General features: G+C 38.8%; 1 protein-coding gene across 1 annotated transcript; it reads left to right on the top strand.

The window, feature by feature from the left end:
- The first annotated feature begins 2,058 nt into the window (after nt 1–2,058).
- Nucleotides 2,059–23,640, top strand: LOC140234354 (signal recognition particle subunit SRP54). The gene is made up of 15 exons (XM_072314415.1): nt 2,059–2,164; nt 3,870–4,127; nt 4,611–4,787; nt 5,259–5,363; nt 6,216–6,282; nt 6,723–6,780; nt 7,393–7,543; nt 8,148–8,296; nt 9,275–9,375; nt 9,858–9,944; nt 10,296–10,369; nt 11,945–12,053; nt 17,535–17,705; nt 19,189–19,284; nt 20,857–23,640. The coding sequence occupies exons 2-15, from the start codon at nt 4,050–4,052 to the stop codon at nt 20,952–20,954; spliced, it is 1,521 nt and encodes a 506-aa protein (XP_072170516.1). The 5' UTR covers nt 2,059–2,164; nt 3,870–4,049; the 3' UTR covers nt 20,955–23,640.
- The last annotated feature ends 580 nt before the right edge of the window (nt 23,641–24,220 follow it).

Below are 24,220 nucleotides of genomic sequence, written 5' to 3'. Positions count from 1 at the left end.
AACATCAGGAGAATGGCATATAACGGTTGAATGCGAGCGAGCGAAGCGAGCGAGCTTGAAATTTTTGACATTAATTTTTACAGTCCCAAAAATGCCGTTTGAAGCTATATTTTTTCGCTTTGGAAATTAAGGGGAGGGGGTGCACCGGGCGCAACTGCTGGTAATTACTGACAGCAACATCAGGAGAATTGCATAACGATTAAAATTAATGCGAGTGAGCGAAGCGAGTGAGCTTGAAGATTTTGACATTTTACAGTCCCAAAACTGCCGTTTGTAGCTATATTTTTTCGCTTTGGAAATTAAGGAGAAGGGGCGCACCGGGCGCAACTGCTGGCAATTGCTGGCAGTAACATCAGGAGAATGGCATAACGATTAAATGCGAGCGAGCGAAGCGAGCGAGCTTGAAAATTTTGGCATTTTACGCTACAGTCCCCAAACTGCCGTTTGTATCTATATTTTTTCGCTTTGGAAATTCGGGGGGGGGGGGGCGCACCGGGCGCAACTGCTGGCAATTACTGGCAGTAACATCAGGAGAATGGCATATAACGGTTGAATGCGAGCGAGCGAAGCGAGCGAGCTTGAAATTTTTGACATTTTACAGTCCAAAAAATGCCGTTTGTAGCTATATTTTTTCGCTTTGGAAATTAAGGGGAGGGGGTGCACCGGGCGCAACTGCTGGCAATTACTGACAGCAACATCAGGAGAATTGCATAACGATTAAATGCGAGTGAGCGAAGCGAGTGAGCTTGAAGATTTTGACATTTTACAGTCCCAAAACTGCCGTTTGTAGCTATATTTTTTCGCTTTGGAATTAAGGAGAAGGGGCGAACCGGGCGCAACTGTTGGCAATTGCTGGCAGTAACATCAGGAGAATGGCATAACGATTAAATGCGAGCGAGCGAAGCGAGCGAGCTTGAAAATTTTGACATTTTACAGTCCCAAAACTGCCGTTTGTAGCTATATTTTTCGCTCTGGAAACACAGGAGGGAGGGGGGGGGGGGCGCACCGGGCGCAACTGCTGGCAATTATTGGCAGTAACATTAGGAGAATGGCATATAACGGTTAAATGCGAGCGAGCGAGCTTGAAAATGTTGACATTTTACAGTCTAAAAACTGTCGTTTGTAGCTACATGTATTTTTTTTTCGCTTTGGAGGGAGGGGGCGCCCGGTGCACCCCCTGGATCCGCCACTGGTAGTCAAGGGTGTTGGTTTATGTTTATGATTGGGGGAGTATGACCAGCGAGGGGGCGTCGAAGTGACCAAGCGGGAGAAGGATGTCCAAAATCTGCACTTTATATAGAGCATCCCCTAATTTGTTTGCGTTTGTGAGTGTGTGTGTTTCATATAGATGGAAAAGTTAGGAAATAGCCAAGGTCAAGTCTTATTATTGGCAATGCAAGGCATTTTAATATAGACTAGTATGTAAAGCAGCACTGCAAAAGCAATGATCAAGCTTTGATAGCAAATGCGTACAACCTATATATCAAACATCACATTGCGTAGCATGTTCTGAGTACACTGCGCACATCCTATATTCAAAATGCCAACCAGGAATCACGCTGAATCACAATCTTTTGTCGTCTCCGGGCTTTTTGAACAATGTTTCACTATAATACCTCTTTAGTTAAATGGTTAAAAGAAATCTTAGAAAAATATCTTTTTTCTTGATCATCCTTTCATGTCGATTTCAAAATCAGTTTACTAACCCTTGAATTACCATTTTGGTAGGTTTTTTTTTCTTTTTTTGTTCTCCTTTTTTTTACCAGCGGATTGGGGGGGCACGTGCCCCCCATGCCCCCCCCCCCCCCCCCCGTAGTTACGCCACTGGTTCTACTAGTATAGGTCTACCACTTTTACACTTCTCTCACATTACAATCACCTAAGGCTTTCATCAACACTTCATAAAACAAACTCATAGACCCCTACCTCCTACACATGGACAAAACAAAAACAAAATCACCGTGGCACACCATAAGGCCGTGTAGGCCTATTAAAAAGTGACACACGCACATAGAGGTCTATTACAGATGTAAATACAGCTCTATGCACACGCACAAAGAGCGCCAGCTTTTGACGCTGACACGTTGCTCAGTGTTTCCTTTCTATCGTCGGACAGCAATTTCTTGAACATTCTTCGAAAGCCAGTGTTAGTTTACTATCAAAAGTGAGTACAGTAGTATATTGGCGTATGGTAAGGGAAAAACGACCTAGGCGTTTTTAGTAGTATAATATGTTGTACATGATATTATCTAACATTAGACTCTAGACTAGGCCTACACCTTTTCCGAAATTTCCAACGCCATCTGTTTACGCTTGGCATTATTGCGCAACCATCATGAATACCAATTTATGGGACTACAGTAACACACATATGACATGAAATCAACAAGGTCTAACGTTAGGTCTACTCTAATACCTGTGGCTCAATGGCAATGGAAACCATGTTTAATGTTTTTGTTGTAGAGTCGAGCGTGTTTATAATTACCATATGATAAGGTTATCTGTTGCTCAGTAGTTGAATTATTATGAATTTTTGTCTATCATCATTATCATGTTTTCGTATGCAATATTGCAGTCAAAGGACAAAGAAGATGTTAACGATGCAATCAATCGACTTTTCCCCAAAATTGCTTCAAACAAGCAATCTATTACGCCCATTCTCCAGGATGCCAAGCATCTCCTATGCCTATGGTTTTTAACTTGTTAGTTTGATTGAGGCATAATTTCAAGCCTTGAACATTGAAACTTGTGTTGTCATAAACAAAAGAAAACTCCTCAATTCATCTAGTCTATCAATGCCAATGGCAATGCCATGGCCTGCTGCCTGAAACTTGCCTTGAAATATGAGGTCCAAAATCATGTTGTGAAGAGAACTGCTGGTGGCCAGTAAGTCTCATAGAGTTAATCCTCCGTATAAAAACAAAACAAAACCTAACAAATTACTGTATACGCCATGTATTTCGCGAGTCCAAATTTTCGCGAATTGGGAACTCATGACAATTTCGCGAGTGGTTAAATTGGCGATCGTGGAGTCCTGTAGTGCGTGCACGCGTACGTCACATTCACATCGGGATTAGAGTCAATATTTTCACGTCTTAAATTTTGCGAATAGCACCCGACTCGTGAAATTTGTGAAAATAAAAACCTCGCGAAATATTCGGTGTATACAGTAGTCACTGAATGACACTGTCTGTCTTACTGTATTGTGAATCCTGAAGCCCCAGTAGCTCATCACCAAAGTTCACATTTATGTGATGTTTTATGGTGACATAAGAAAGAAATTCATTATAGCTTATATGCAAGATGATGACTTTTAATGGGAGAAGTATGAGTGAATGGTAGTTCTTCAAAGAGTGGTTCCGAATGGCACATAATGACACGTGTTACTTGATACAAATTTTGAACTGTATTACTATAAACAATGATAATCTTAAAAAAGAAATATTAAAAAAAATTTTTATCCCTATTATGCGACAAACCTAGAAAATTCAACATTTTTTGTAAGAAGACATCTTGTGTTTACATCACACTGTCCAGCCACTGTGAGTCAAAAAGTTGCTGGGATCCAGAGAGGATACAGACACACTCTCCATGAAAAAAAAAAAAAATTGCATAAGAATGTAACATGCTGCTATCGTCTTTTAGTCCATGTACACCCCTTATCTGGTGCATGCTGTTTAGCTTGTCTAGTGCATCATACAGAGCAAGTGTCTTTAAACATCAAAGTGCTAAAAACAGCAATCCAGCATATTCTCTTCAATGTGTTGACCAACAAGAGTGCTAATCAACTGCTTGGCTAAGAAATGTCTTCTTTGCTGCATTAATGATTTTGAAATATTTCCCTCATTGTGTTGTCTTTCCCTTTGCAGGATGAAATAGGTTCCTAGACAACCTCCTCTCCATATTCTAATGAACCGTAGATGACATTAACAGCCGGGGAAGTGGATCCACTGCTGAGAATTTTTCATAATAAGCAAGATACACTCCAACTCGAGAGCCATATACAGTAACTTGTAGACCTCTCAGCAGAGGTTGAACTAGGAAGCAAGATGGTGCTAGCAGACCTAGGTAGAAAAATTACGTCGGCGCTGAAGTCGCTCAGCAACGCAACAATAATTGATGAAGATGTGAGTATTTGCATGGCTTCTAAGAGGCCTGTTGATATGCTGTAAAGGAACTATGGAATATGATTTTAGTCTAATTCAGTAAACTTACTCGTAGTTTGAAAGAGAAAAAAAAAATGAATGCAGACAGTGCTTTGAATAGTTTTTAATTTGCTACAATTCATTCTATCTATCCAGCCATCTACACATCACTGTGCTATTTTCAGGTTAATGTTTTTTTGCCTAGGTTTCAGTACTGTATGACAATTATCTCCCTGTATATCCATGAGTGTTCCACATTTTTTTTGTGTGTGTGTGTTACCTCCTGTTTTCCCCCAGTGGAGATTATTTTTTTTTTTTTTACTTTTATGTACCTCTCCTTTTAATAATTGTCTACATGTTTCTTAGTGGTTGTTTTAGAACTGCTTTTATACTCAAGGGCTTGGAAAAGAAGATTCTGTGTCCATACTATCTAACAAGAATTAATTTGACCTCTGCCTGCTTCAGGTACTCAACTCTATGCTCAATGAGGTCTGCAGAGCCCTGCTCGAAGCGGACGTCAATGTCCGTCTCGTCAAGAGACTCAAGGAAAATGTCAAGTCGGTCATTGACTTTGATGAAATGGCAGCTGGTCTCAACAAGCGCAAAATGATCCAGACTGCCGTCTTCAAGGAACTTGTCAAGGTAAGAGAGTGCTGTCACACTTTACATAGTGTCAGAGCCTCTCGTCACCTTTATAATGACTGTTGTGTTTTGACTGTTTCTGATATTTCAGCAGGAGAGTTAGAGGTGTATATGGGACAATTGCATTCTAAAGTGGCTTGACATAAAGCAGACACATGTCTTGAGTAGTATGGAAAAAATTTGATTGGATATCAAGGAAACATTTGCTTTAGGTGACATGGCTGTTTCAGCTGAAGTGAAAAAATGGAAAATGTCAGAATGTGATGAGAAGTGATCAGATTCTTTACAAGCTGTGTCTTGTTTTGTATTTGTTTTTGTTTTGTTGCTGTGCAAGGTATACTACTAATTCATTTCACAAATGCTAATGTGGGGTTGAATGTTTTCATGCTCTTCTCTGTACTTTGGTGAAATCTTGTCTCTTAAAGTGGTCTTTAACCAGTTTCCTGCCAAACCATGGCTTTGATTTTCCAGCTTGTTGATCCTGGAGTGAAAGTGTGGACACCAGTCAAGGGCAAACCCAACATTGTCATGTTTGTTGGTCTGCAGGGAAGTGGAAAGACAACAACTTGCACAAAGGTAAGGTAAACCCTGTGATTATTAAAGGCTTCATTTTTTGTCAATGTTAGCAGGTTAGGATAGAAAAACTTGTATAAAGCCATATTAGATGGTAAGTGTCACACACACACACACCCACACACACACACAAAAAAAATCATGCATTTCACAGAGAAAGTGTGTAAATGTAGCCTGTCTTCTCTCCCTTCCCACCCCAAGTCCAGCATTTGTCTCTGTGAACCTTTATATGTGATAAAATGTAGAATTACTGAGGATTGGGAATAGATGTCAAACAAAGGCTTAAAATTTACCTTTTGACCTGCTCCTAACTCATGCTCTTTAAATTGGTACATATGTCAGTAATGTAGAACTGCTGAGGATGATGAAATATCAAACCATGGCTTAAAATGTACCTTTTGACCTGCTACTGACTCATGCTCTTTAAAGTGGCAGATATGTCAGTAATGTAGAATTACTGAGAATGGTGTGATGTTAAACCATGGCTTAAAATCTATCTTTTGACTTGCTACTAACTCATGTTTTTTAGTAGGCAGAATGTCAGTGATAAAATGTAGAATTACTGAGGATGGTTAAATGTCAAACCATGGCTTAAAATTTACCTTCTGACCTGCCACTAACTCATGTTCTTTAATAGGCATGTTGTATATTGTATAATTGTAAATCTGGGGTATGCAGATATTTCATCTTGATCTTCATTTTGAAAAAAAAAAAAACAAAAACAGGCCTTGAGACTTCTATTTTAGAACCAAAAATGTTTGAATGAATCAGGATTCCTGTCAAGGAAGTTTGATTGGATTATTCAAGAAGGGAATGATTCATGTGAGGAACTATAATTTTTTCTTCTCATGACAGCTTGCCTACTACTATCAGAAGAAAGGATGGAAAGCCTGTCTTATCTGTGCTGACACATTCCGAGCCGGTAAGTTTTGTTTTGTTTGTTTGTTTGTTTGTTTTTTTAAGTGTAGAAACATAGTTCTTAGAGGGGCTCAAAATTCATCTTCCACCACCTGGAATTTGCTTGCAATTATATCAAAAGTGTCTACCGAGAGACTTGTCTGATGCGATTTGCCTGGATCCTTTTGGAGATCAAAGGTGTAAAATAATTTTGATCGTAGTACATGACTCTTACCCAAAATAAATGATCAAGCACCCTCCTTGTTCAAGAGTGGCTATTCAGAATGTTATGTGATGATTGACGATTCCTGCCATAACAGTAGTATTCCTAACAACTGCATGCAATTCACTTTTGCATGGAAGATTAATGGATGCTGCTATATCTATATCTATACCTGTATCTTTATGTCTCTTTATATATATTACATATTGCTATTAATTGTTTTCTTTCGTTTTTTAACACAGGTGCCTTCGATCAGTTAAAACAGAATGCAACCAAAGCAAGGATACCATTCTATGGAAGGTATGTCATACAATAAGCATTTTGCATGGTAGGTTATTACTTCCACATCTGACACTGCCAATACAGCAAACCATGATCTCTTTCTCTACATCAAAGTCTTCAAGACACAAGCAATAATTTACCAAAATCTTCCCTCTTCAGAGCTACATTATATTCAAATGAAAGAAGTTTCAAAAGTGGCGAGGGGGGGGGGGGGAGTAATTAGGACTCTGAAATCAAATGTTTTTATTGCAGTTTTATCTGATGAGAATGTACTTCATGTTGTTGCTTGTGGATTGAAGAGGATGTGTCTGTCTTTAGCCTAGTGAACTTCATTGAACATAGACATGTAAGTACCGGTATACTTACATATATTGTCCCAAAACAGTTGAACTACACAAAGGAAATACACCCTGAAGTCTAGTGTTCTTAAGTGTTGTAATACTGCCTCGCCATTCTCTGAGTAAGTGTCCATGATTGACTTGGGTTTTATAGTAATCCCAAGATCTATGTTGTATGTTTTAAAGATGTGATGTAATGAGATGCTGAACTTTGTGTAATGTCAATGCATGATTGCCAGTTTCTGCTGAGTTGTGATGACACAAGCCGTTATTGTCATGATTTTACACTCAGCTACACAGAGGTTGACCCAGTCATTATAGCAGCGGATGGTGTGGAGAAGTTCAAAAAGGAGAACTTTGACATCATCATCGTTGACACCAGTGGCAGGCACAAACAAGAGGATTCCCTCTTTGAGGAAATGTTGCAGGTCTCCAATGCTGTGGTAAGTTTGAACTCACTTTGATTTTGCTTTTGGGTGTGTCATCTGATTAGATTTGTAACCATATTCTTTTGTTTTAGCAATGATTCAGTAGTGCTACTAGTAGTAATAGCTGCTATGAAATGAATTTGGGAGTTTTTGCATTGGTAAATTGCCATTCAATGAGCTGTCATTTGAGATTTATGTTTTACAAACAGATTATCTAATTTTGTATTTAAAGGGGTCCATTGTCTTCATTCTGATCTCTTTGCTTCTCTGTAGCTGTTGATACAGTTAATAACATTTTTGCAGTACCTCTGTTCACAGGTTCAGTTCTTTTATCAGTTTTCAGGGGATTTTAATTGCCATCAATCATGTATTATAGCTTTTATGGCTTGATGTTGATGTGAACGAAGGCGTACTCGAGGACTAAAGAGCAAATAAGTGAGTTGAGTTATGAATGATGTCATCAAATGAAATCCAAAACTTTTAACTCTGGAGTGTTCAGAGAGAGCCTGTTATGTACCGAGTTGCTCCCAACGTGCTGCAATGGTTAAATTTTTCAAAGAAGATTGTAGGGCTCCTTTGATCATATGTGAACGAACTGTACATCCCTGATCCACCACAGAATCCTGACAACATAATTTTCGTCATGGATGCCTCCATTGGTCAAGCCTGTGAGAGCCAGGCCAAGGCTTTCAAGGAGAAAGTGGACGTGGCGTCGGTCATCATCACCAAGCTGGACGGCCATGCCAAGGGTGGAGGAGCCCTCAGCGCGTAAGTGCCAGGGTTTACCCAGCTTGAGACGATCTGTGAGGAGACCTCATCGGGGATACTAGAAAGGAGAATTAAAAACAAAACAATAGCAAATCTGCCAAAAGTTGTCAGCAATTGCAGTTGAGCTAATGAATTGTGTATTCTGCTCATGCTTGGTGAACAGCTTCTGGTTGAACCTCCATGTTTAAAAGAATTGTTAGTGTTGATGAAAGTATTCTATTTATTTGTTGTTTTTTGTAGAGCATTGTTTGTTGCATGATATTAATGAAACATTCCAATTTGAGTATGATTTTGAAATACCAGTGGTCTGTTTATATACATAAAAAGTTTTCCCAAAGAAAAAACTCTGGTGAGAACTGAAAACTCAGGATAATATGATTCTGCCATTTACTTTTAACACAGGAAAAGACTGTCAAAAGTAACTTGAGTTTTCTGAGGTAAAAATGTTTCGATACAACAGGCCCCAAGTGTGAAGAATACTTTATCTACCCTGTATTTAGTACTTGGCAGTTTTCTGATAATGACAACCTGTCCTTCCTAAAGAAAGTAACAAATTTCATCTTATCAGTAGATATTTGGTTGCAGTGTAGCATACTGCAGGAATTATATGAACATGGCAGGGATCAACATGAATTTCTCACACACATAACACCTTCCTACACATGCAAAGACACACACGCAAATAAAAGTGGTGATGGGCAATTTACTGACTTTTGAGATGGGTTAAAAAAATTATTCGGTTGTCAGATGAAAGGGGTTTATTGAAGACATTTGATTCTTCTGCAAAAAAGCAGTAGACTTTGCTTGCATGTGGCAGCTGTTTTGTTTCATTGCAGTAATCTTTATTCCTTAGAGATTTTTTTTGTATCTTAAAATTCCTGATGTGTACATAAAGAGAGATGGATAGCAAGATATGTAGAGATAGATATATGCATTGGTACCTGTTTACATGAATACATACACTCATTTGCTCCCTAGTGTTGCAGCCACTAAGAGTCCAGTGATCTTCATTGGAACCGGTGAACACATAGATGATTTTGAGCCATTCAAGACGAAGCCCTTCATTAGCAAACTTCTTGGTAAGGAGGATTATTTTTGCTCTGTGCCATAGTTTTCTACCTCCCAGACTGTAATATGACACAAACAAAAGTCTGTTGTCCTTGCAGATCCTGATGAAATGAGAGAAGAAAAAATATCTTATCACTATCGTCATCATCTGTGATTTTGATTGTAATCCAGGGGTATTTTGGTGTGACAAGGAGGTTAGGATATTCTTCGGTGGAAAGGTTCAGCTAGATGCAGCAATTATTTCATATCAGTCAATCTCATCATAAGAATAACATAAAAAGGTGACTTGTATTGAAGAAAAATTATAATCTCCTCTGTCATTCAAATCGATGAAATTATTGCGTTGAGTTGGTTTTATTGCAGCTGACTGACAGATTTCCCTATGTCTGTCATGTTCTCATGATATGACTGTAGCTGCTTGACTATATTTGCATGGTTGCAGTTATATTTCATATAATGAATGTCTCATAGTTTTGACGTCTTTATTTGACAGGTATGGGTGACATTGAAGGTTTGATTGACAAGGTCAGTGAACTCAACCTGGATGAAAATGAGGAACTCATCAACAAACTCAAGCATGGTAAGATCATCCTGCCAATCTTTGAAGAATGTACATCTTAGAAATGATTTTATTACATTGAATGACATTACTGTTACAAATGCAATATTGTGAATACGAAGATTTTGCTCAAATTTGCCAGCGTTTTGTGTGTGATTTTCCTGGGAATATGTGATGGTAATATTGTAAGTTGATAGAGATCTACAGATGTACACTTGTTGCAAAAATATCATAAAGGTTAGCAATTTCATGTTGCTTACTCATCTGCAAAAACACACTACAGCTGTGAGTACTCAAGAATTAGAGTTTAAATTAAAATAAAAGCAACCTGTGCAATTACTAACTGATGTTGCCGTCTTTACCATTATACAGGTGAATTCACCTTGCGGGACATGTATGAGCAGTTTCAGAACATTATGAAGATGGGGCCATTTGGACAAATTATGGTAAGTTGTCGCATATACTGTAAAACGAGGAATGTTCGCGTGCATTTTGATTTCGTGAATTTCGCAAGAGCCAAGATTCGCGAAATTAAAATGCACACAAAAGTTCTTGTCTACACTTTATGCATTGAATGTTAGAGGCAACTCACAAAAATTTCATGATGCGAATAAGGCCGTCAGCTCCAATTCATGAAAATTTCATGCCGCGAAAATATCGTGTTTTACAATAGTAGGATTTGGTCCTTCAGTTTTAGTCCAGGTGAATACAGGATCCCAGGGGTCCAGATTCTGTGAAGCTCCCTCTGCTGAATTTGTGAAGAACTTACCAGACTTTGTGAGGAATTCTTAGCAGCTTAATTAGGCCAAAAAAAAAAAATTGTTGCATTGGCGTAACCCGCCCGACCCTAAAAATTCTGCCGACCCCATGTTTTTTTATTATTTTTTTTGCTATCGATATGAAATATCTTGTTGATTGCGATCGCGATCGCACAAACCCGGAAGTGGAAACGGCTCTGGGGATATCGGATGTACGAGGGAGAGATCCACAGAAGAGTTCTGTGGAGAGATCTAGCGCCTCGCATAAGCCTTCCTTGATCAGTACGTCATCTGTTTCCAACACGGACACATACTCTAACAAGATTTATTCAGTGTATACGTAGCATTCAGACTGCGATGTATTGTGCACAGTTTTGCCATAGGTTTCTTGTGTGGAGAACTTACACGAATCTGTATATGTGGGACTGTAATAGAGATCGCCGTGTGCGATGAAAAGATCGTACATATGGGTCAATTTGCATCTATCTTATCTAAGTCAAAATAGTAAAATATGAAGTGGAAACATTCAGGATAGGGATTTCAACATCTTTAAATTCTGTGAAGGGGTATAATTCCAATAATATTGGCCTCATAAATGATTTGTAGAATAGATGAACACAGCACATTCGGTGCAGCAGTTGTAACTGTTTACTGAGCTGAGCACGAGTTTTACACGTAAAATGCAGGTAGCAAAAAAAAAAAAAAAAAAAAAAAAAAATCCACCCGACCGACCCTATTTGAAAATCTCATGTTACGCCAATGCAACAATTTTTTTTTTTTGGCCTTAGTACATACGACTCTTTCAATGACTTCCTTATTTCAAAAACCATTAGATACTTTTTTCCCCTTTTTTTATGTCCACAATGTAGACCATTGATTTGTATACTGTATACGCTGAATATTTTGTGAGGTTTTTATTTTCGCGAATTTTGTGAGTCAGGTGCTATTTGTGAAATTAAAGACATGCGAAAATATTGACTCTTATCCCGATGTGGATGTGACGTATGCGGGTACATTTCTCAGTTCAGTACAAGACTCCATGATCGCAAATTTGACCACTTGCGAAATTGTCAGGAATTCCCGATTCGTAAAAATTTAGACTCACGAAATATGTTGCGTATATAGTATGTCTTTTTCAAGAGCATAGAGACATCCTGTAGTGTAACTGCGTTGTACCCTTCGTATGCGTAGCATTACAATTGCTATCAATGGAAAAGTTCTTCATGCTGTGACATTTGTCTCTGATTGTACCCTTCTGTACAGGGTATGATTCCAGGATTCAGCAGTGACTTCATGACCAAGGGCAATGAGCAGGAGTCTATGGCCCGGCTCAAGAAGCTGATGACGATGATGGACAGCATGAATGATGAAGGTGAGCAGAAGTGGTGATGCCTATATTGTTGCTACATGCTAACAAGAATGCATGCATAAACACATACATGCACACATTCAACTTTGTACATACATGCAGTACATACATACATATCCGTACATGCATACATATTAACATATAACCACACATATATCGCCGCTGGGGTGACAAGACCTTGTATCTGCAATTTTGGTGAAAATGACTTTTTTCGATTAATGGTCAAATAATGGGTTAAGTGATGTCCTGTCCAAATCCCAGCTGCCTTACTCCAAAAATGAAGCCACCACGGCATGTCAAAGGAAAGGCTATCCCATTCACCACAGTGCTTTGGCTGCCATGTTTTTTGGCTCTCCTGAACTTTTGACATTTTGTAGATACGAGGTCTTGTCGCCCCAGCGACGATATACATACATACACACATTTAAAAAGACTTTGATTTGTACATACTTACAGACTGACATATCATTTACAGTGTACCTGTATGTCATGGCATACTGTCTGCATGATCAAAGGTAGAGATCTTCTGTAGCAATGTACCTACTGTTCACACAAAACTTGGTAGCCGACTGTAGTCCCTCAAAGTGAAATCCAGCCCATTTTCAGTTGACTGCAATAAACAAAAAGATACGTACATAACTTGAGTGCACTCAGAGAAACAGAACAACAAAAATTTGATTCAGATCCAACAGACATTGAAAACTTTTTGATTTTTAAAAATGTGTGTGTTTTTCTGGAACAACGATATCCCTCCCAGACTCCGATGTTAGACAATGTTTAGACAATGAATTGTCAAAACTTCATCACTGTCTCTCAGGTTTGTCTTACCATTATGTAATACCATGTGATTAGTGTAGATAAGTTTGTTACAGTCACCAGAGTAGAAATCATGGTTATACATCTGCACATCATCAGAGACTCCAACCCCAAGCACCTTCTGATCTGGAGATTCTCCCGCCCAAAACCCCTAGCAAACGGGAGACGCCAACTTGATGTGCGCGAAGCGTGAAGTTCCTTGTGGCCGGCCGGGTCCAGCTCTAACGCAAGGGTTCTAGATGTTATCTCATGCTATCTGAGGCTTATTTTTCAACATACGATGACACTGAGTAAGAAATCATTTCAAGCGGGAGAAATTAAATCTCAAGCGGGAGAACAGGAGATTTTGCAAAAATGGGCTGTCGGCGGGAGATCTCCTGTCGAAAGCGGGAGGGTTGGAGTCTCTGCATCATTTCATGGGGATCTGCTATCTATGGTGTGGCTCAGTGGATAACACCACAGTCTCTCAGTCTTGAAGTCATGGGTTCAAATCTACTGACAGCAGCAGTTATATCCCAGGGTGCTCTATCTTCATTGCATAGTTGTACGGAGGGGACTTACAGTTATTTGTTAGGTGGTAGCATACTAGTGATGCATTCAAGCGCTTCCTTAGTGACCATGTACAATAAAACCAAAGAACCACAATCATTGTCAAGTGTCAGAGATCTAGCAATGTAACCACAACAGCACTGGCTACTCATCAAGACTTGAAGTTCGTAGGGTTTGAGGCCATTATTCTGTACTGAGCATATGCTAATTAGTCATTTGCTGATTCAAAGGATTTTTCCAAAACAGGAATTGATGTCTCGTTCCAGGAATGCATTCTGTCAAACTCTTTCAGAGTACAAGGCTAATTGTTAGTAATGCCATCCATATTTCCTGCAATTACCTCAACTTGTGTCACAACTGAAAACCAGCCATCAGATGGATGAAACTTGGTCACTGTCATTACAGCTGATCTGCTGTTTTTGAGAAGCCAACAATGTTCCACAAAGCCAGAGTTCCTATAACAACTATAAAAACACTTGGAGAACACAGACCTCCACCAAGCAGCTCATTTCATTTGGTATCCATACAATTGCAAGCTGAAATTCGTCCATTTTACCTCATCAGCTTCCTGCTTGGCGGTGCCTTGAACAGAGCACGCACTTAAGTGCGTGTATGCAAACCTCAAATATGCCGGCAGCTTAATCTCCCAATTTCATTGGCCCTATTTGCCCAAAGAAAAAAAAAATCCTTCCAAAAATTCCCAGATCACTACCAAAATGTAATCAACTGTTCCACGTAACATAATCAACTTATCCTGTAAGATTCATCAAGAGCCATTAACATCTTTTTGAGTTATTTTGCAAACAGACAAGCAAACAAACCATCCCCAACAGAAACATAACCTCCTTGGCGGAGGTAATAAATGTTCTTTGGTATGTACTTTACAGTTGACAAGCTTACACAAATATATGTGTGGATTGAGTGAATGCAGTAATATTAGTAGAACACAGCAGTGAAAGTTTGAGGAAAATTGGACAATGTGCTCAAAAGTTATGGATTTTCTACACTTTCTGTGCAGCCATTTCTGCTACAGACTTCTACAGTTTATGTTGTCGCGTATGTGCAACAATATAAAGAAAGTATGAACAGAATTCAACATATGTTCATATTTCTGACTATTTGAAAGAGCACTTGACTTACCTCTTTCTGAAAGCAGGGGGACTGATGTTACCCTTATCATGTGTCAGTAACAAAGTAAAGGGAATATGTACTTCTCATTTCAAAAGTGAAATTTTATAAAATTCTAATCATATTTTCTTTTGATATATTGTTGTACATCTCAAACTGTAGTAGTCCAGCTATGACTGCATAGAAACTTTAAGAATTCAAAACTTTTGAACATATTGTCTGATTTTTTTCAAACTTTCATGAATGTGTTCTACTAATATTGCTGCATTCACTCAATTCACACATACATATTTTTTGGGTGAACTTGTCCTTTAATGTAGTATTATACACCATTCTCAGCTAGCTTTGCCTAATTGTATCCCCCGAACAGAGTTCGGAGGATACTATGGATTTGACCTCATTGCGCTGCCGCGTCTGCGTCCGCCGCAGAGATTTTCTTATGAGCGCTCTACTGGCTGCAGTTCTTCTTCGATCATCTTCAGATTTGGCATAAAGGTGTATTATGGTAAAACAAAGACGCCTATTGTTTTTGGTGATGGCGCCCTCGCTTGTTCTGTCTTTATACATGAAAAGGTAAATTTAACAGGGTCTGCTTGTGTGTGCAACGCTGGCCTTGTTTCTTGACACCTTTACATATTACACCTTTTACAGGGTCAAAGGTCACCCTGATCAGGACAAAATTTGCAAAAATGCTTATTTATGCAATAACTTGATTGTTACTCACTGGACTTTACTCAGACTTGCTAAAGAGGTGTATGGGTGATCATTCTACATGAAGGACACAACAGTTTGTGGTGACCGCGCCCTCAGTGTTCCGACTTGGAGGCCATGTCACATTTCTTGTATGTGCTCTATCAGCCACATTTCTTGTAGGATACCATTCAAACTTGTTTTGGATGTTTATGGGGGTTATTCTGGGTAACAAAAGTTTATAGGATGCCATGTCATATTTCTTATGCTACACCAGCCTCATTACAGTGATCATGACCCAGTGTATTTGAAGACTCCTACTAATAACCTGTAGTGGCACAAGGTAAATTCTGTGAAAACAACTGAAAAACACCCAAAGTGCAAACAATGGTTTCCATTTGCCATATTATTCAACAGTTTAGCCTAAAAAAAATCATCCAAATGGGGTATGGGGGGGGGGGGTTCGGGGGATACATGTGCTCGATAGGGTCCTCCTGCTGAGTGCTCTAGTTATCAATTTGTTTTCATTGTGTACAAAAAAAAAAAAAAAAAATCTGAATATGGTACACTGTGCTCATTGGTTTTGTCAACCATGTGCATTTGGTGCTTTGGTGCTTGAAATGATAGGGCTAGTCATAAAAGGTTAAAGTCCCGAAGAGTTACATGTGATACTACCTCAGACAGCTGTGTGACATGCTCATTAGATGCCCTTTTTTGTTCTCTAGAATGTCTCCCTCAATAATGTCAGGCACGTGAAGGCTCTTGCCACTAATTACTAACTCCAAGCTCCTCTTTCTGATTGATGCAGCATCTCTTATTAGTGATTCGATCATGGAGATTTTACCATGATACTGAGTTCAATTTTTTTCATGCCCACTCGGACTGTCCTCACCCATGCACTGGCATAGGTGATACTCCTTGACATGACATGCCATAACTTCAGATGCATCCAATTCTGAGCAGAATTACTGAAGTTTATTTCTGAGTGGCCATTGAGGCACTGAAACCTGGTTTACAGTCAGTGACCATGGACTGTGTACGTCATGAAGTCCTACTTGTGACCTTAACAGAAGTCATAGATGTGTTCATATAAGTTTTCATTGGTCTGCTGCTTCAGCATTTTTCCATCAGTGAGAGAATCTGCTTATCATCATCACCATCATCATCATCATCATCATCGCCATCTTCATCATCATCATCACCATCATCATTCTAGTCTTCACCATCATTCTCATCACCAATATCACCACTCCAGTTATATCCATCGTCGTCATCACTATTATCATCATCCCGGCACGACTGTGATCATTATCACTTTCATCATGCCAGTCATCGTAGTCATCATCATTCTAGTCTTCACCATCATTGCCATTATCATTACCCCAATCTCTGTGATTATCATCATCATCAGTATTAACATTATAACTGTCATTCCAGTCATCATTATCATCATTCCAGTTATCAAAATTATCACCATTTTTATCAACCCAATCAAGGCCATCATCATTATGACCATTTTCATCACAATCATCATCATTGTTATTTGTTATTCATTCTCCACTCATGGGAAAGATTGCCCTTTCAGCCAGTTAGGGCTGATTTTTCAGGGGGCCATCATCATCATCACCATTTGAATCATTCCAGTTATCTTTATATAATCATTGCCATTATCATTATCATGTGACCATCACCTTATCAATCATCACCATTATCATCATGCCTGTCGTCATTATCCCAATCGCCAGCATCATCTCTATGATCAACATTCCAGTTATTGCCTATATCATCACCATTTACATTTCTCCTGTTAATGCCATCATCATCATATGACCATCATCATTCCAATCATCATCATAACCATTATCCCCATTGTCATTATCCGAATCACCATCGTCATCATCAGTATGATCAACATTCAAGTTATTGCCATTATCCATCATTGCCATCATCATCCCCATCATTCCAAACACCACCATCATTATTATCACCATTGTCATCCCAATCGCCACCATCATGATTATCACCATGCATATTATCTCTGTCTCTATCAGTGTCTGCATCACTATCAATATTGCTATCCGTCCCATTCATCATCATCATCACCACTACCATCATTATGGCCATCATCACCATCACCATCACCATCACCATCATCATCCCATTCATTGTCAACACATCTGCCATCATCATCACCATTATTGTCATCATCAGTGCTGCCACATACCAAGGTAATCGTCACCTGTGTGTTCAGTTATGCCCTGAAAGTGATGTGCCTTTATGTGTGTGTATAATACCATTCAGAGCTGGACAGCAGGGAGGGGGCCAAACTCTTCATGCGCTGCCCCGGCAGGATCCAACGAGTGGCCCGGGGCTCTGGGGTGTCGGTCAGGGAGGTCCAGGAGTTGCTGCAGCAGTACCAGAAGTTTGCCCAGATGGTCAAGAAAATGGGTGGCATCAAAGGACTCTTCAAAGGTTGGTTGAGGTCATAAGACAGAAGCAACAACAACAACAACAAAATCTTGATAAGCTCTAAAAGATGGTGCCCTGTTTTGTACCTTGACAACACGTAGTAAAGGAGTTGAGTAAACCTTTTTGCCATGGTTTGGCTTAATTACAGTTGTCCTTTCTTCCTGCTATGGGACTCCCACACTTTGTCTAGTGAGGGACATTTTGTCAAGGTGGGCTTCTTGAGACAATGAGGCAGGGAGAGATTAATTTGCATAATTGCAGAGTTCCCAACAGTTATCTTGTGTATGATTGCAGGACTTATTGTAAGGCTTGTATGGAGTTGAACACAAGGAATATTTTAAAGGGAGCATATGCAGCATTGTATTTTGTTTTATTATGGGATGTAGTACACTTTAGAAGAGAAATGAAAGAATGTTTAAGAGAAAAAAAAAATAATAAGTGTCACAGAAAGTTATGGCAGGGAAGGTGTCTGGGAAGGTGCAGTGCCTTCACTGCTTAAAACGGGAGCCTAGCAAAGCATCTGGTTTGAATCACCTTATGAGTTTTACTGTTTTATCAAGATGTAATGCAGGAGCAAAAAAGCAAACAAACAACATACAAAGAAACAGATCACAACAAAATGTTGGTAGAGCAAGATCTACTGGTATCAATAACTTACAATTGCTAATAGTATGTATGTAGTCCATTCATTAGATGTGATATATATATATATATATATATATATATATATATATATATATATATATATATATATATATATCAAGATGACACTGCTGAAGTTGTAGTCAGTGACTCTTCAAAAAAAAAAATGATTCTTAGGTGATCAATTTTGATGTGATTGTTCCTGCTAATCTCTGACAATCAGAATAAGAGTGCCAAATTGTGTATGACACCATCAATAAGGAGTTTCTTGATAGCACGAACTTGCTGTCATAGATCCTTGCAGCAAAAGTCTGTTCATGGTTCTTGTTCACTACAACTATAGGAGTAGAAAAAAAAATCAATGACAGTAGGCGCTTCACTGAAATCTTTTTAAAAAAAAAGAAAAAAAAAGAATCATGTTTCAGTCTTTAATTAACCCATTGAAGGTGGACTGATATTGCTAGAACACACATTTCCCATTTACCCCAGCCGAAGAATACTCAGAACTAGTCTTCATCAGGTTAAGCAACTACCATCTTCTCCCTCTAAAAAGTCACCTCTGCCAAGTTACTGCAACAATACTTTGCAGTCAAGGATGTTATTCATCCCCCCCCCCCCCAATTTAAAAAGATGCAGTGGAAAGTAATGAGTTGAATGCAGAATGCAATTTTGAGTGTAGGTAACAATTAGATCAATAAGTAGATCATAATAATCATATCATTATAGATCATTTCAGACTAGTAGATTTTTTTTTTCTTATTAATCAGGGGAGAGTGATGAGGCATAATAGTAGAAACAATCCCCACATTTTTGTTTCTTTGTTCCTTGTCCCATGACCGTGTAGACGGGAACATGTCCAAGAACGTGAACCCAGCTCAGATGGCAAAGATCAACCAGTCGATAGCCAGGGCCATGGATCCCAGAGTCCTGCAACAGCTAGGTGAGTGACTGGTGTACGTGGCAATGTACCAATGCCGCTGTCTTCCCTCAAATGAGGAGTGGGATTGGGAGGAGGTGCTGTTGCTGGAATATCAGTGATAATGATAATAAAAAAAAGAAAGAACAGTAACACATCTTCCATTGAATCCAACTTCCAGCTCTGCTCCCCTTCATCGAGATTCCTGAAATCGTAGATCTGACACACATGTAGAGTATGTTAATGTCATCAGCTAGTAATACATGTTTTATATCAGAAGGTGATTGTTTGTTTGTAGCTAACCGACAAGGTAAGTATTAGATATCATTGTGTTCTAGGAGTTTGTCAGGAGCATGGAATAATGGAACGTTAAAAAAATCACTTGAGCTTTCTCATACCAAAGTTAGCCAATTTGACTCATGTTAAAATACCACTGCCACAAGTAAAGCAAAATAATGCCAGTACGTAAAATACAAGCAATACTTTAGATTACCTGATATCATACTGGTGAAATGTGTCTTGTCCATGTCCTATGCTGTCTATGGAAGTAATGGTAAATGTGACCTTTTTGAAAATTATTTCTAGTGCAGAATGGTGTCAAAAGGACAGTAAAATATAAGAGAAGGAGATCATTTAAGATTATGAAACCATGATGGGGGTTTGGGAAGGAACATGATACAAATTTTCCAAAAAAAATATTTGAAGCATATCTTATAAAAACACAGATAGCTTCCCTTGAATTTTTGTGAGTTGTTTTTCAATGCAGGCAAAACATTATTGTGCAGATATTGGTATTTGAACTTGTAGTTCCCCTGGCCCTAATTCAATTTCCATTTTATTTTGATCCCATTGCTGCAGTTGAATCATATACCAGCATCAGTTGTTGCTAAGAATCAAACATCAACTAAAGCCTCAAATGAGCTGTAGGCTAGTCATGGATTAGCTGTGTGAAGGAAGACTAGATTCATAAAGTTGGGATACATTCTCAGCATTGTAGATTCTGCCTCGTGTGTATGTAGGTGTTACTTTCATGTGTACTGAATGCTCCCTGGGATAAAAGAAGAATAAGTAATGCCCTGTATTTAAATCTAGTCCAGACCCAGACATTCCTCGACACTTTGGACATTGATACTCGTGGTTACCCAAAGATGCATCTTCATTAAAACCAATGATATGCAAAATCAGTGTAGTAAAACATGGATCTCTCTGTATATCGGTGGTTGCTGTCAATGGATTAACTACTGTGAAACCGGTAGTTTTATGTGTGCACGAAACTTTTGCAAATTTTGTGAGGAGCGAAGATTCACAAAAGTAAAATGAACACAAAAGTTCTTGTCTACACATTGCATTGAATGCCAGTGGCAGCTCAGGAATGTTTCATGCCGCGAAAAAAGGCCATCGACTCCAATTTGCAAAAGTTTCATGCAATGAATGTTTTTGGTTTTACAGCACTCGTTGGGACTCAGAATGATTCTAGTGCTTATTAACACCATCCAGACAAAAGCAGAGAAATCAAGGGAATGTTTTAGGGGCAAACTGTGTTAGAAAACTGTGATGATAAGAGGGAATGTCTCTCTTGATTTTTTTCTCGCACAGGAGGAATGAATGGACTCCAGAACATGATGCGACAGTTCCAGCAAGGACCAGGTGGCGGAATGGGGGGCTTGGGCAATATGATGGGTGGCGGGCAGTAATCTGTCTGTGACTATGCCAACCATGATTCTTGAAATCAACAGACTTTATATTTCTCTGCCATACCAAAGCAGCTCTTTCAGAGTCTTGGCAGAAACTTGAACTTGAGTTTAATGATGGAGCATTATCTTTCCGTGATCTACTCTTCTTCTTGATGCCCTGATGCTGAGTACAGGAACATGTTAATCACATTTCTTCAAGTCAGAACGTGTCATGCCTAGCCTGTGAGGACACGCAGTCAATCTCTTCCCAAGTGTTCTTCAAATGGCCGTGTCACTCATCAACAAGAGACATTGCTGCTCTATTCCTCCATATCAAGAATGTTGAGAGACATTAAGAGACATTACAAAGAGACATTACAAGGGGTATTTCCTCTTGAGCTGAGATTTGGTATCCCGATGCCAAGCTTGGATTCCTTTCATATTTAGTTCTCCTGTCTGTCCAAATGGATGTGATGTGAGAATGATTGTATGCTTAAATATTTTGATAACCCTCATCCCATTTTGGATTTGTTTCTACGCCTTCATTTCATTTTCACTCTTTGGGGGCTTCCTTATTCCCCCCCCCCCCCCCACCCCAGTTTGATAAACCAGGTAACACTATTAAAAGGGGTGAGATACCGGTATCACAATCAATAAACCTGCTGCAGCGTGTATCTTGCACAGTCAAGGCATATGATAAGTTTAGATTAACCATCATACATGGAGCAAAGGCTTGAAATTGACAAAGCTTTAGGCCAAGACATAACAAGACACAACAAGGCAAGTCAGAGCTGTCTATACACTTGAAAGTAGTCACTTCTTTTTTTTTTCCATGTGCTCTTTTTGGCATCAGTCATGTGTTTGAGCGCACTTCTTACTGTTAGTTTGTACAGAGAATGATTCTTTAGGACTTGTTCATGGGTCTCTGTATCCGGTAGTGTCTCATCAGTAGATTTCCTTATTCTTTGGTCTCATACACTGGAATTATTCCTTTTTTCTTTACCTTTTTATTTGAAGAAGGAAATGTAGCCATTTGGCTCCCATAACACCATAGTTGGTTTGCTTCCTCTGACCTTGTGTATGGTACTTTCTCTTATAAGGGAATTTTCTCATGCAGACATAACAGCAATCTAAGGAGGAAGCTTAAAGGTGAGCCAGAGGAGAATTGTGGTTATACTGGCTGTGCAAGGGCAGGTAGATTTCATTCTGATTCCATGATCTCACGAGTCCCATGCCATTACTGCCTAGTCATTCATTCGTGTGTTGGATATATTTGTATGTTCATTTTTGTTGTTGTTTTGTTACCATGCTTTGTTTTGTTTTGAGGTCTTCATCTTGTTGGGGATGTACTCCTGTTATACCTGACTTGCATGTAATTGTCATATGTGATTGAGGTAATCTGGTGCACATTGCAGTTAAGAAAAATAGATAATCATGTCACATGTGTTTTTATTACTTACCACCACAATGGCATGAATAGAAATGGTCAGAACTATGTACTCTGTTGTTTTACATGTCTGTTCAGATCTTCAGATCTTGTGTTTGAAAAAAAAGGGTAGAGCTCTTATTGTCTTGTGCAACAGAAAGAGGTACAGTGAAGCATGGTATGCTTTATCAAGTCAAAATGATATAGTTGAGGTTGTGGATGCCAAAGTTTTACAGGTAATTGGACAGAAAGAGACAGAGAAACAAGGGAAAAAGGAGATAACTGTGTACAATACATATTTCTTGATGGAGAAAGCAATGCCAAATGGGTTATGTCAAAGAATATTACTGTATTAAGTAGTAAGACATAATCTTCAAGCTCAGTTGCATGTAAGCTTGTTTGATAGTCCGCAGTAAAATCCCCAAATGTCTATCAAACTTGCATTCACCTTGCAAATGATAAAAAAGATAAATGTGCCCTCAAAAAAAAAAAAACAATAACAAAACCAACAGCAAATGTTTAACTTTTTTTGTCTCAATTGCCTGGAGTGCAGCATATCAATGACATTCAAGAAAATGAAGAAATGAGGAGATGATTTTGTTATATTATCTTTGGCTTTGCTTCTCTGTTTGAAGACTCAGTGGTCTACTTCAAGCAGTAGCCCTTCACTGCAAACCTTCATTTCCACCCTCCCCCCCCCCCTCAAAAAAAAGAGAGAAAAATCTGAGGGTAAAATACCTATAGGAAATATATACGAAATAGTTTAAAAGTCTTATTCAAACCTTGCTTCAAATTTACAGATCTCCCGATTCTGCAGGATGTTTCCTGAAAGCTTGAAAATCCCCTTCATGTCTTGAAGAGAGAGTACACTGTATAAAAATCTCCTAAGATTTTGGGAATCATGTATGTCCCATTGAGTTGCATGTAACACACTAGTATGTCCCTGGTTACTCTTTGTAATTCTGATTTCGTTGGATGAATGTTGGCGACCATGTCCACTGTACTTAGTATATTCCTTTATACTTTGATCAATGTTCTCTGTATGTTTCTATACCCCAAGATGTCATGGCAATGTGAGTTACGACTTGAAGGAGACCTGACTATGTTGATAAAAATGCCACATTTTTAATAGTATCATTGAATATTAAACACAGGTCACTTTTTGATGTTTGGTCGTACCACTGTACTATTATTATTTCAATTCTTTTCTCTCAAATTGTTCATAATGTCATTCTTTTCAATGTCTGCATGAGAGAAAATATATGTGAGTTATATATTCTACTTTCAATCAATTTCATGTCAGTTTTTATTTGTTATTATTATTTGTGTGAGAGAGAGAGGGAGAGAGAGAGAAGATTTGACAAATGACATTCAAAAACACTTTGAACATTATTTCCATTTATAAAGTAACTAATATATTGCTATCATTTCTCACCACTATTGCATACACTGGGGTATATCATCTGTGCACAGTAATGCTTTTAGTGACTTTATTGCATATATATATATATATATATATATATATATATAAATAATATTTATCTTTTAGTGATCGTGAATTCTGTAATTTCACTGGTCAATCACGTAATTGATAAATTCCGTATTACCTGTGTTACTCAGACCAACCACTGAATATTTCCTGTATTCTGTGAATAAGGTCATATTGTGCGCATGGGCAAAATCTGCCACTGAATATTTTCCACATTCCGTGATGTGACGTCATGATATTACACAGCTAGCTAGCTGCGCGTGTACATATGCGCACATAATCAGCTCGCGAGACGTAAGTCAACATGGCTGACAGCCGGCAATTTCAACATCATTCACAAAAGGAAATCAGCGAGAAGGTTAGCACAACGCC

The sequence above is a fragment of the Diadema setosum genome, chromosome 1, assembly GCF_964275005.1.
Source record: "Diadema setosum chromosome 1, eeDiaSeto1, whole genome shotgun sequence".
Classification (NCBI taxonomy): domain Eukaryota; kingdom Metazoa; phylum Echinodermata; class Echinoidea; order Diadematoida; family Diadematidae; genus Diadema; species Diadema setosum.
The sequence above is the reverse complement of the archived record's forward strand: the minus strand, read 5'-3'. Positions and strand labels throughout refer to the sequence as shown.

Bases quoted from the DNA above. Each gene is read 5' to 3' on its own strand.
- LOC140234354 (XM_072314415.1), top strand. From the start codon at position 4,050: ATGGTGCTAGCAGACCTAGGTAGAAAAATTACGTCGGCGCTGAAGTCG. The intron at 9,945-10,295 runs GTAAGATCATCC...ACCATTATACAG, and splicing joins CATCAACAAACTCAAGCATG to GTGAATTCACCTTGCGGGAC. The intron at 10,370-11,944 runs GTAAGTTGTCGC...CCTTCTGTACAG, and splicing joins GGCCATTTGGACAAATTATG to GGTATGATTCCAGGATTCAG.